Consider the following 14,768-nt stretch of genomic DNA (forward strand, 5'->3'; position numbering starts at 1 on the left):
ATTGACTGGAAATGGTTATGTTTGGCTACTTGGAGACCATCTGCAGCCATTCAATGATGGAATTTTTATGGATGACAATGCTCGACGTCATCGGGCCACAGTTGTTCACGATAAGTTTGAAGAACATTCTGGACAGTTCACGTAAATGATTTGGCCATCCAAATTGTGCACCATGAATCCCATTGAAAATTTATGGAACTTAATTGAGAGATCAGTTTGTGCACAAAATCCTTCACTGGCAACACTATTCCTGATTCACAACAAGGTGTTTTTGGTTTAATGTTGGGAATCTTGTTTGGAGTTTCTTTATTTTTTGGTCATAGCGAGTAGAAGAAAAAGTTGGACTCGTCCATTCATGAAATTTATGCTGTGGATTGGATTGAGCCTCTGTGAAGTTATGTGGAACACACAGCATTTTCTTAATTATGTTTTACTGTTCCAAACTGTCTTGGTTCTTCTGTTGCTAATATCTAACATCTGCATTTGGCTTATATATGATGTCAACAAAAATTTACATTTATGTTCACAGTTTCCACAGGAAGATAATGAAACTTTTACAGGAGTGAAAACACACTGTAATTTGCACAAGATGAGGAGTATATTACTGATGGATCATTATTGTATCTCAAAGACCCTATGATACAGAAATTATGTTGCTGTCAGGAAATAGCTGAGACCTTTTTTTCCATAAGTGTAGAGATATTTCAAAGGTACTGCCAATTGTTAGTCTTAGAAGTTGTAGAGTTCTTTTGGAAGCAAAGCTGCTGCTTTTATTGGTGAGAATGCTTCTCCATTTCAGTAACGTTTTGTGAGCCTCTGCATTTTTGTATACAACACACCATTACGAAAATGAAAGTGCATGCTCCAACTTGTTCATATATCTAATGAATTATCCCCTTGATTCACTATCTTTGAATCATATTGCTTTAAATTCCTTGAAGAATTTTATGCCATTGGCTACTGAGTTGCAGCAGGGCTAATCTTATGTCCATTCATTGAAATGACTTTGGATCCAAATGAGTGTAAGTTAACTTGTGGCAAATGTTCAATCCAGTGAATTCTGGGGAAGTAACTTGTCGGTAAAAATTGCGGTTGATGATGTCATCTTTAAAAAGTACTCCAGTTTATTACATTAACTGTTTCTTATGCACTCTATGACCTGAATAGCATGTGAAAATGCTCATATCTATTGGTTTTGTCAACTGGATTTGATAGTGAGTAGGCAACTGTTTTTTATGCCATGAATTCCTAGACATTGCCAGATCTTTTCATTTGGTTGACTACAACAGGTAGCAAATGCAATAAGTTTCGTTCCAGTTTGCTCTAACTGGTTAATTACTTGATTCAATATATGCAAGACTTCACCAGGAGTGGCGTTGCAACTTGTATACACAGCAATGGGTTGAATCTCGTCATGCAGCAGAGCAACAAACATTAATACCAGAACATGATCTGCAAGGTCATTATTACATTTGTCTGGAATATATTCCCATAAATTGACGAAACCATCAACTTTCAGTAAAGTGTTATTGAAATGTAGTTTTTCTTGGAGCTTAACTTCATCAAAACTCAGCATGCCTTTTTTTCATTTTGTTCTTCCTCTAAATAATTCTTACTTGCTTCCAAAGAGTTTGTGTTAGTTCCACATGAGCATTTGAGATCATTTACTATATTTTGGGGACTTGTTTCAGAAGGTAGTTGCAACAATCTGTACTTCAGACATCATCTGTATCCTTTGGGCTACTTAAGAGCACACTGCCCAGAAGAAATTCGTCGTCATACCGCATTTCCTTGTTGTTTTCCAATTGGCATTTCTTTAACATAGCGTTGACCATGATTTCTTGTTTCTTACGGAGTTTACAGTGCTCTAGGACATTTGAATGAGACATCTTACACTTTTCATCCCAGAGCTGCTTTTGCAGGAGATTTATTTCGGCATTCACTGTTCTTAATTTATTAGGTAAATGCAAAGTATCCAGTTTCTTGCTCTTTGATATTGTTGTTAACATAATTACTGCTCTGTCCTGTACTGCTCCGTTCCCTTAATTTTCCTTGACAGAAGTAGTACTGGCAGACACCACAACTACATGTTGTTTACTGCCTTCTTTTTGAAGCTTCTCTTTTGCCAGTGTTTTACTGACGATTTTATTTTGTGTAATATTTTCAGAGATATTTCAGTAAACTGGGAAATAAATGAGGAACCGCTCCTTGTTTAAGAGGCCACCATTGTCAAGGAATTTCAACTTATTTATCAATTTTAAAACAGTCTGCTGATGTTTTTCCTCATTGAAATGTGAATCGCATACAAAACTATTGATAGTCAGATCTCTGTCTTTACAAGGAATTGCTCTCATCCTTCAAAATTCTGCTTCACTTTTTGGAGGCCTAAAAAGTATTTACTTTTAGTTCCTCTGCAGTTAAATCTGCATGATGTAAGCAGCCAGATCTGCACACCGTAATGAAAAATGTGGGCATTTTGTGTTCTTTTTCTGTAAATACGAGTAACTGTAATTTTTAACACCTGTTTATCATCACACCCTTCAACTCTTCAGTGTTAACTCCCAACACCTTTTACATACTCACAAAATAAGTGTAGATAAAAGCAATAAACACCATCTGACTACACATGAACTTGAGTCTCAAGCGGCAGTGCTGCTCGTAGTTCGTGGGCATGCCACCTTTCCTACACTACCTGCATTACCGTGGATGGAGTCAGTACACTTTCTCTTCTACTCGCCATGTTTTGGTCTTAAATTTCTGAGCTGTTAGGAGAGCATGCTAGAAATATGACCATTTTTAACTCGTAAAGAGATACCCTAACGAGTATTAGTCACAACTTAAAAGTAATCTTATTAACTTGGTACATAGACAAGCTGTCAAATTTCACTGCATGTGTTCTTCTTCTTCTTGTTCTTGTTCTTGTTCTTGTGGCTCTGCACTTATTCATTACAAGGACTCTTGCTATATCATTGCACATTTGCTTTAATGTTTTTGGCCATTGTATGAAGGTAATTTTCTTTCTTTTTATGTTATTATAGTTTCCCTCCCTCTTCTTACTTTTTATTACGCACTGGTACTGAATTAAATTGTTGAATTAAATTGTTTCAGTATGTGAAATTCAAACTGCGGACAAGTGTAATTTATTTTTTCTTTATTTACAGAGCCTAATGAACCAGATGTTCCAGAAATCATTAGCCGTCATAATGGTAGAATGAATGTTCGTCTGAGCCCTGCATTCAGTGAAAATGGTCCAATTTCAGCATACAGAATTATTGTTTTGGAAGGCAAGAATTTTGCATTTGATGAAAATTTGCTGAAATCGTATGAAGAAGCACAAAAAGATGGCAGTCCCTACTACATTGCAGCTGAACTAAAACCAGAGGTCAGCAAACAAAAACTGCAAACTCAGTCAGCATTGATAGTTCCTGTGGAGCATCTTCATCTCATACTTACATCTGCCATTGAGATACACAGTGGGTCAAATGTCACACTGGCTGCTGTTTTACAGATTACAGTATCCTCTTGTTTTGCATTCACTACTGCACTGATACAGCTGTGCAACCATTTTCAACAGATTTTTTCAAATAATTATTTGGTGGTTGTTTAGTCAAAAGAATGCAAATGGGACCTACTTGTATTACAATAAGGTACTCAGTGAATCAAAAAGTGATAAAAGTGTAGGAAGCTGGCCTAGTATGTCACAAAATTAAACACAAGTAAAGTAGAATTAATAATTGCCCTATAACAAAGACAACCATCATTACCAGACTTTACCTAAAGACATACACAATGTTTCTTGAACAGTAATGAAATAGCATATCACTAAAGGGTGTAAGAGTGTACTGGACTGTGTTATACAGTGACACATTCTGGTCAGATAAATTTTAACTCAAGATATGCTGAGTTGTGTGCTTTGAACACTATTATAGTAATCTCTGTTAACCTACAAAAGTGACATATTTCAGTGTATGAATAAAGAGAAAAGAAAGAATAATTATTGTTTCTTTATTCTGTGCCCAGGTTTCATAGGGAGATCATACCGACATAGCAGTAACTGATAGTTTTTGTAATTGTTACAATATTTATTAAATATGACGACACTCTGTCTGACAGTTTTGATTTGCATGGTGTATTATAATAAAATAAAATAGTAAAAAAATCAAGACAAACCTACACAAATTTTTTTGTCTTCCTCATTATAAACAATGACAATAAAGGAACCTCCAAATAAAAGGATGGTGAGTGATAATTGAACATGACAGTAACTTTTTACACAGTATACTGGTATGGATACAAGTCCATGCATAGTTTTCTTTCTTCTTCCATAACAAGAACAGCAATGAAAGATCCTGTGGACAAAACAATGGAAACCTAAAAGGACAGACACCTATGCAAAAATAGCTGGTAAATCTGCTAAGTATAAGACTGAAATCTTCCGAAACAGGGAGCTTTCAGCCCTGTTATGCAATTTTGACCTGACAGTGAATTTCTTTGTTTCTAAGTAGGGGGCAAGTGCACCAACAAAATAATTAGAAATTTTTGTGGATATAAGGGCGTGATTTTGTTGTAGTGTAGAAAAGTTGCTTCTGTACCATTCAGCCATTGAACTGCACAAAGTGTTTTGCCAGACCATTTGTTTATCCTTTTCTGTCAGGTGCAGTGTGCTACCGGCAACTGAAATAGAACATTAGTTAAGCAGGCAAGCAGGTCCACACATTACCAGAAAGTCTGGAGAGTCTTTACTACCATGCCAACCAGTTGTTTTACAGGATACATCTTGTTACTGTTAGGTTGTTTATACCTGCGCCAATGAAACATTGCACTTGACATTTCGCATTATGTCAAGTTAAGTTGGCAACACGGTAACAGCGATGTTGCAACAGCAGCCGCTACACACGTAGCAGATGATACAGTTTTCTGATCCATCTCGTAAATGTAAGCTGCTGAGCAGTAACAGTATATATAAGAATTCCTATTTGGCTTGCTACAACAGCAAATAAACAACTGCATAATAATTTATATATAATCATAGCAAAGCATGTACTTTCGAGAATGGAGCAAAGAAATACAGAAAATAAGCATTTGATGATGACTGATATCTTGAAAACAATATGGTACATAGTTTACAGATAAGTAACATCCGAAATTGTAACTTCTTGCTTTGGGCCTTATAATGATGATGATGGTGCAATAAATAACCAATATTCATAGCTTTTCAGCTTCATGATCGTCACCACAATCACAAATCACAAGCCACAACAAGTGCACCTTTTCTAACAGGACTTTACATTCATGTAGCACTAAATCCGTACTTTTCAGCACAATTTTTAATAACATTTTTCCACCCCTGAAAAGTTCACTTTCTTTTAATGGCAATAGTAACTTTGCTGTTGTGAGATACTCTTTCCTGCTGTAGTAAGCATAAATATGCTTGTGAATTGGATCAGTCTTGAAAGGATCCAAGTTGGTGACAGGTTGAGGCTGCTTGTTCTTCTTTCACTAAAAATTAATTACCTGATCCGCACAGGTCTGAATTGTTAGAGCTCACATCTACATCTTTCAACTTTTGCAGTACTACTGTCCGTGCACTAATTCCAAGAACTTTTGATGTTCGTCCCACAACTTTATTGACAGGAACTGATGACTGCCCATTAGTACTTGGGTGTTCTTTCTCCTGCTCGTAAGACTCAAGAGTTCTCGGTAGTAACTTCAGTGCCTTGCTCCTAGTGGCACGTCTTGATGCAAAGGATTCACTAAGCAAACGGAAGTTTTTTTTCGAGTATCAGAATTTTCTAAACCGCAGCGTAACAAAGCACAACACAATGCAAGTACACGGCAGGAGCGATACGGAGCGCACGTTGTTTATATTCGCACCAAACAAAGCCGACAACACATTAGCTTAGGCGTCACGACCATCACCAAATAACATGCCGGGTTTGGTTTACGCCCCATGCCTAGTATCTCTCTCTTCTCATTCTTCATTTGTCAACCTGTTTCACTGCCAACTTGAAATGCATATGTCAAGTGCAAAATTTCTGCGGCCTGGGGATACGTGGATTGTCACTGAAAAATGTGAAAATGGATTCGTGATCATCTTGAACTTTCAGCAAGTTATTCATAACTATCACATCTTACTTTATCTTTCCCTATAGCTTTTTTTTGTATTCAACATAATGAACTTCTTGGTGAATTATTCTCATTTTTATCAAGAGAGTTAGTGTAGCAGTGTTGTACACCAGAGAAATGACATTCAAATCCTCCTCTAACTACCCTTATTAAGTTTCCTAAGCCATTTGATGTGAATGCTGCTGTGATTCCTTCAATAGGCAGTTCACAATTCCCTCTCACTCTCATCTAAACAAAGATACATATAGTACTGTTTCTCTAATGACCTCAATATCAATGAGGCATCCAAAGAAATTTGTCACCTTACAAACTAGTTTATAACTGCATGTAATTTTAGTCTGTTAGGGCTGAAGATTTTTTAAATCATGTATGTTGTCTTTCATATCACAGCTATGTGGTATTTCTTTACAAATGATTTCCACCTGTAATCTTCTCTTCTGGATGATTCACAATCCCATGTATTAAGGTGTGTGTCCACTAGCAGGTAAACTTCAGCTAGTTATTTGACATACAGACACCACCAGCAAGTCAACATCCTCAAGTTTCGTCAATTTACAGAAGTAACATCTGCAAATTAATGGAAACAGTTACTCGCATCTAGTTGCAAGTACATGCAGAACTTGTCAGTTGCTGGAAATTTACAGAAACTTACAGAAGTTTTGTGTGTTTAGTACTGGTATGAAAACGTGTGTCAAAAAGGAGAATGGCACGAAGGCAGATTAACTAAAACAAACGTACCATAGGTACCCATAAACATATATAATTGGCCACTGCCAGCCAAGGAAGCAAAATGAATTTACTGATTATTTGGTTTTACCAAAAGGGAAAATAGAATGGTAGTAGAGACATCTTTATATTTTAGCTGATTTTTGTAAAATCTTAATTACATTTATAATAAATGCTGTTTGCAAAAATCAAAGAGTAGTTAAAAGGTGATCTCTTGGTGACATGGTTTGCAGCATTTTTGTATTTTAGTGTACAATAGACAAGAGATTTTCGAAAATTGCATACGACATTCTAAGAAAGTTTTTAATCTGAGACAAGTTCTCTGATTTCAGTTCATTCAGTAGTGTTTCTTGATAACTTAAATATGTACACACCTGTATCGGTTTCTTTGTGCGAACATATATTTCTTAATTTTTTTGTTGTGATTTTTGTTCAGTATAATACTGCAACAATGGTGCCAACTGCTCTGGGTTTTAAGCATGACACTGTAAACTTCCACTTGCCAGTGTCACGACGCAACTCTAGAGCAAACTTGTGGCAAGTTTCTGAAGTTGACTTGCCCTTGTGACTTTCAGAAGTAAACTTGTGCAAGTTTTTGTTCTAATGTAAACACGTCAGCAAGTTCTTGCAGTTGTTATGCCTTTAGAAATTGTCTCAATTTTTTTTCACATTGATTGCCTACACTGAACATTGGCATCGGAGCACGATTCTGTTCATTTTTCCAAAATATTTTAGGAAGAAGTTGAAATTTAATTAACCCTACTGTATTATGTCATAATTTTTTTTAATTACATCTTTATTTTTAGGAATTTAGAAGTCAATTCACTGTGGGAGACAACAAAACATATGGTGGATATTATAACCCACCTATCCCAGAGCTGGTGGATACTCATGTAAGCCTTGGTGTGCTGAGCACAGTAAATGATACAACTCGAGCATCTTATGCACGTGTAACACATGAGCAACACAATGGGATTCTGATCCTTAATGTAGAAGGTTCAGTTGCTGGTAAGATTCCTCTTTATTACTGTTGTCATTTAACTGCCAAGTCATGTGTTATTGTTATCCTGTGCTGTAATATTAATGTTGTTGTATGCTTGGTTCCTTGCATTTCCATTTGAATCTAATTTTAATGTTTCATAGCAAATATTACTTTTAATTATTCACAATTTTCCTGCTATTTACATGTTCCATAGGTCACTTGCACAGCATATGGTAATGATATGGAATCAGTCAGCATAAAGGTTATTAACATTATTGATTTTTGTATATTGATGCCTGCTTCTTATAATTAACAGATTGGTATGTACATTAGGGTGGCAAAGGTGTGACTACAAAGGGCTGGGAGGAGAGACTTTGATTATATCTAAATGAAGATTAAATGAACCAATCAAGTTAGATCCCAATGTATAGTCCAGCTGTTCATCTTGTGCAGCAATTAGAACCCATAAGGTAACTGTTTTGATTGATCACTTTGTGGGAAACTGCTCACTAGTGTGCACTGTGGACAGTGTAGTGTAGTGTGGGGGCTGATGTCTCAAGCCCACAAGACTAGACGTTTTGCTAAAAGACAATATTGACTGGAGACCTTAGGGTTGTGCTTGCATATAATTAACACTCAAACTGATTGTGCTGAGATTGCTGTGAGCTTATAGGTTGATTCACACTAGACGCCAAGGGAACAGAAGGGACTATGACCATTAACGGAGATGTGTTCACTCTACACAGAAAGTCAACACTTAGTTACTTTTTTAGCCCAGGAAAGTCAGGCTGCGAGATACCACTCGTGATACAAAAAGTTTGAAGAACATACACTGTTGGACAGAAAAAGTGAAGCACCTGGAAGACACAGTGGGATGTCAACGTAACTTTGTACTTGTTTACACCATCGGTGGATTTTTAAGTGATTGGAGTTGCAATTCGCAGTGACAGGTGGAATGATCACCAGAATGCATTAGTATTGTTTGTTTTTAGTGATGTTACCAGGGCTGGTATGGTGTATAAGGAGAGTGAGTCAGATATTGAGTGATCAGTGTGAAGGGCGTGAAGATGTATCATACTTGTGTGAGATGGCGCTCAGCACCTGATGGAGTTCAAAATTGACTTGTACAATCCCGATATTTGTGGGCCTTGTATGTGACAGTGACCCGATGTTGGACTGCATGGGAATGTAAGGGCAGGCATACTCAAGGTTCCAGTTGACCATGCCTGTCCACCATGAGTGAGGATTGCCATATTTTGCACCAAGCACAGAGAGTAACCCTTTCACACCTGAATCTGCCATCTGAAAACAAGTAATGGACTCTCTGAACATCATTTGTCATCCCACACCATTGTTGAGAGAGCAGTAGCATCAGGACTAGGGGAAGATAGTTGCATTTTAGGCTGCCATTAACAACACAACACAAAAGACTTTGTTTGGAGTGGTACCTTGACCAGGAAGCAAGGACTGCTGATTGATGTATGGCATGAAATTATGTTCAGCGATAAATCACAGTTCTGCACTAGCCTGATGACCAGAGTATGGTGGCGACTTGGGGGAGGTTGTATTCTTTCACTGTTTTGGAGAGTTGCAGGGTGTTATTCCTGTCGTCATGGTGTGGAAAGCCATCAAGTATGACTTCTGGTCACAGCTGGTAGTTATTGAGTGAACTCAAATGGTACAGTGTTGTGGTGCCGTTATTCAACAGGACAGTGCTGCCCTGCACCTGGCATGTGCGTCTACGAACTTTCTTGCATGATGCTGAGGTACACCTGTGGCCAGCAAGATCCCCAGATCCGTCACTGATAGAACATGTGGGGGACCAGTTTGGACATCAACTTCATCCCATTGCCAGTATCAGAAATATGAAGGACCATTTACAACAGTTGTGTACCAGTTTACCTCGAAGGGTACATGGTGTTACAGCACTCTTCCCAATCAAACCAGTGCTTGCTTCCAGGTGAGATGGGGGTGCAGCCCAATACTGTTAATTGGGCCAGTACTGCCAAGTTCTTTGTAAACATGACTCAGTTTTGTAATCATTAATATTTCGTTATGTATCGCATACTCTCTCAACCCATGAAGATTCATTTCTCCTCCTCCTCCCCTTCTCAGTGCTTCACTTTTTTTAATTAAATGAATGAACTAGCAATAGTAGCAAAGTTTGTTAATAGCCAAATTGTTAATAAACCAAAGTAAAATTCATAATGGATGTTCTTCACAAATGTTGTGTGGTAAATTTCTCATGTAGTCGAGAACTGAAGTAATTGTGAAAGTTCCATTCTAACATTTTAAAACATCAACATTTGCTTGATGGGGGAAATAAGAGTGTATATACACGCAAGCTAATAAAACAATAATAAGAAGCCTATATACATAGCACTTTTTCACTTTATCCTCTCTGTCTTGCTTTTTTTCTGAATGCCAAATTATCTCAAAAAACTATTTTTTCCTTATATAGAGCTGAATTTTCATGATTAAGAAAGGTATTTGTAATGAAAGTTGTCTCACCTATTTATGCTGTTACTTGTACACAGTGTGGGTTTTGTCATCTTCCAGGTACTGTGAAACCTAAACCATATTTTGCTTTTTTGTATTTCACCTATTTTGTGTAAGAACACTCATGGGAAAAATGTCGTTCTCATACGACCTTCACAATGTGTCTTGAAAATGAAGCAAATAATAAAGATTAAGAAGACACCAAATTCTGTACCATAACACGAGTGAATGCAGTGAGAGTATGTTAACTTTGTCTTTGAGAATCCTTCATGATAAACCTCCATTCTGCCCCATTCTGTTGTTTCATTCATGGTCTGTGTGAATATCAAATTTGAAATGCATTGTGGAATGTTTTAACACCCACTGTGAATTGACCCAGAAGCCTTCCTATCACGGGACATGCAAACACACCTGGATAAGGAGCTGGTGATGTCATAGTGTGCAATTCTGTGTTCCACTACACTGCGGAGTGTAAAATAAAGGATCTGGCATGTCAGATTTTTGCCTTGGGAAGGGAAATGTGGCCAGATGCGACATTGTTTTATGTCCCAAGCAGACCATAGGAGCCACCGTATTTTGTGGAGTTAAACATCATATTTGGTGGGTTTTCTTTCACATGGAGTATGTAGTATGAATATAACCTGGTTCAAAGCATCAGCAAATTGAGTATTTTTCAAAAGCCCATTGTCGTAACTATGATTTGTTATAATAAAATACAGGTAATTACACCTTGGTAGGTAAAGGCTTCATGTAGTTGATGTTTGTAGTGCTATAACTTCTGTGCTATGGAAGTATACCATTTCAGTGCTACAGCACAGTGGTGATCTATCAAAAGCACATTGTTTTGGTACAATTTGCATATTAAGTGTCAAATAATAACCTTAAAAATTGGGTATTTATTATAAATGGTATTTATTGTAAATAATGTATTTGCTGAAATCTTGTCACAAATGCCAGTGACTGGAATGTTTACCCAGCTGGCAGAAATTTTAAAATGACTGCCAGTCTATCAGAAAGTAAATGCAAGTTACACAGTGGAAGTTTCTGCTATTGTGAAACTTTCTATAAAATATATATATTTATTTCTGGGTTTGTGAGTGGGCTCATGTTTGTATCTTGCTAATAAATATCTTTTTGAATAATGGTGAGTAGCTTTGGAAAAAAACTCATCTTCCATTCAAATGAAATTATGAAATTAATCTCGGTTGAATCTTAAAATCTAAGTACATTATTTCAGAGTTTTGGTACTCAATGCAACATAGAGAATATGGATATTATGGATGCACAATCTGACATTAGGTGTCGTACCTCGACTATATTCAATTTAAAACCAAAAATGGAATGAAAATTCAATCGAGTTAGTGAATAATTTCTAATAGTATGCATCTCAGATCATTGTACAGCATTATGTAGTGTTCCTCTACCAGCAATTCATTGTTCAAGCTTTTAACAAGTCCAGAATCTTCTTCATGATTTTCTCCACTCTCCTTTGACAATCACTAATGGATTTTATGCAGCTATTTTGTGCACATCTATTTTCATGAAGAAACTGTGTGGCTTGTGAAACCAAATAAAGCAGACAACTGCTACTAGAGTGAACTGAGAGCACAAATCACGTTAACCAGCTCATCTCATGCTCTGATGGCACTCTCTCTCATGAGGTCAGGTGTCCCGTCTTCACCCACATCAATGTTAGCTGCCTTTTCCTGTGTGAGGATGGCTTAAGTATTTGTAGGTTTAGCACTGTTCACATCTCTCTCCAAACTCTTCAAGCTATAGCAGGCTAGTGTATCATTTGTAGGGTTGTCAGTAAACCCAACTGCCTTTTGCAAGTTCACAGGATAGGGTATTCTAGCCCATGTGAAAGAACATTGGAAGTAATGGACTGAAGTTGATCGAGCAGTGACTTCAGGCCATGGGACACACCCTGCTACTTCTGTGCCTACACCGTCCTACACAAAGTTGGGCTAAATATAGAGTAACATGGAACTTAGAAACCCACGTACTTCCACCACTTTTTATGTAAGGACAATAAGACGCAAAAGTAGAGTATGTGAGGATAGGTTAACAGAGTTGTAAGAAGTGCTGGCTAAAATAAAATGAAAGGATAGATAGGGGTATTATAATTGTTGTGGAAAATGGAAGAGTAGGAAAATTGAAATGGGGGCATGTATTTTATTACAGAAATATAGAAGGTACCAAATTCAGATGTAGGATTGATTTTAAACAAAAAGTTTAAGCCAGTATTATGGGAATTGAAGGAATCCCACACAGAATAGCAGCACTAGTTCTAAAAAGTAAATGAAAGATATTCAAAGGAAGTCGCTCAGCTCTGTGCACCAGCATGTTCACATTCTGACAAGGAGGCAGAAGATCTCTGAGCAGGGTTACAGCAACAGACAAATGACAGCAAATCAGTGCACACTTCACTGCAGAGTGAAAATTTGTTCTCCATCAATGGGAAACTTTGTGTATGAGTGTAGAATTTACCTTGCTCAACATCTTTGTCCATGACACATTCTTTGAAAGAAAGGAAAAGAGGAGAAAATAGAAAGTGGACTTCACAATTACCAAATTGAACTCAGAATGGAATTGGATGTATTTTATCAGACAGTAATTGACTTGTAAGATGCAGAGTAACAATAAAAACTGTGCTGCAAGGAAACAGATTCATCAGGAGGGAAGTCTGAATTGCATATTATCAATGTATTTAACATTAGATTTGTGTACCAGATTTAAGAAGCTACAACTTCAACACCTTAAAAAATTAATGTTATACAGACATAGACAGAAAGGTAGCTATATAACAAAGGTACTGAACATGTACAGCAAAATATATCACGAGCATGAAGAAAGTAAAAGAAAATAATACGTCATGTGAAGCCAGGCACCTATTAAAGAGAAAGCAAAAATTTCAAGCAAAAGATAACAGAAAAATAATTGGATGTCTTAATGAAAGAAAACTGTCCAAAAATGTCTTTTAGAGGATCTTAGAAGATATGAGGGGCATTCAGTAAGTAACGGAACACATTTTTTCCTGAAAGGAGATTGGTTTTGAATGAGGATTCCAATACACGATATTATTCCCTACTCTTTTGGCTACAAATTCCTATCTTTCAACATGAGCTTAGTTCAATGCAACAGCCTTATACCATCTCACTGGGAGGGCCTGTATGCTGGCATGGTACCACTCTGCTGGTCAACATCGGAGCCTGTGTCTTGCTGCATCAATAACCTCCCCATCGTCCATGTGCTGCTTCCCACATCCTTCATTGGGCCACACAGATGGAAGTCAGACGGTGCGAGATCCAGGCTGTAGGGTGGATGAGGAAGAACAATCCAGTAAAGTTCAGTGAGCCTCTCTTGGGTGCGCAGACCTGTTTGAGACCTCATCTTGTCACGGAGGAGAAGTTCATTTGCATTTTTGTGGTACAAACACGCTGCAGTTGTTTCTTCAAGAGGGAAGACATCAAACAGTTGACTTTTGTCTCTGCCATAGTGAATACTTAGATTATGCAAATATATTCTCCTTTGATGCCTGTTACAATATTATGTTGACAAGAGCCTTTACCAGTGGGTGAATACATTTGTGCATTTATTCTGATGTGCACTGAATGCAATCTGGCTTCTGTCTTAAGCCATGGCATGTTTCTGGTTTTTATATCAATTTCATATATGGCAAGAGCCGCTCGGTTCAGCTAATGTAATTTACCACCATGTTATGTAACAAGCGAGTTTGCTTACCTCGCAAATATTTTTCTGCTATTAGTAATATTTTGTTATGTTTGTAAAAAATAATTTTTTTAACTGATCACATACATTTTAGGCCCCACTACTTCTGAAGAAGATATTTTTAGAAATATTGATACCTAGGTAAGGGCTAAATAAACCTGTGGTTTGCCACTGGTTGGCTCATTTTTTCAACCTCTTCAGATTTATACAATTGTCAATTCGCAGCCATGTTTAAGACTTCAGATTTTGTTCAAAATGTAAACTGTTGAACTGCGTATTTCCAAAATTAAAAATTTCCATTTATTTCTTAGATCTTCAAAATTTATATTAATTCATTCATAAATAAAAATGTAATAATAAAATTAAGTAATAGATTAGAATGCAAATCTCAGACAATAGGACAGTGAGAGCCCTTTAAATGAAATAAGCTAAAAATCATGTAATTTTCATGTGGGGAAACTCTTAACATTTCCAGAGAACTTCAGCACCTTTCAAGAAGCTTGACATTTTTGCTGTTTTCCCACTGGTGGAAAAACAGTGTCTTATGAAGCAGCTCTGCTTAGCTGTCACAAAATAAGGCCTAAGAGAAAAAAGAAAAGAGAACATGTCTGCTAATGCTGTTCCGAATTGCACATAGCTGCTTTCGCCTTCAGTAATGGCCCGAAGTCCATGATGGATAAAATCAAAAGCCCGAAATCTGTTG

The 14,768-nt window shown here is 37.1% G+C and overlaps 1 protein-coding gene across 2 annotated transcripts in view; it reads left to right on the forward strand.

Moving 5' to 3' along the window:
* LOC126185149 (putative inactive tyrosine-protein kinase Wsck) overlaps positions 1 to 14,768 on the forward strand; it is a 197,722-nt gene that overhangs the window by 45,013 nt on the left and 137,941 nt on the right. For both annotated transcript variants that reach the window (XM_049927994.1, XM_049927993.1), the window contains exons 4-5: positions 3,162 to 3,382; positions 7,659 to 7,860. In XM_049927994.1, the coding sequence (XP_049783951.1) occupies positions 3,162 to 3,382; positions 7,659 to 7,860 (423 nt within the window). The remainder of the gene's footprint in view (positions 1 to 3,161; positions 3,383 to 7,658; positions 7,861 to 14,768) is intronic.

The sequence above is a fragment of the Schistocerca cancellata genome, chromosome 4, assembly GCF_023864275.1.
Source record: "Schistocerca cancellata isolate TAMUIC-IGC-003103 chromosome 4, iqSchCanc2.1, whole genome shotgun sequence".
NCBI classification, from domain to species: Eukaryota; Metazoa; Arthropoda; class Insecta; order Orthoptera; family Acrididae; genus Schistocerca; species Schistocerca cancellata.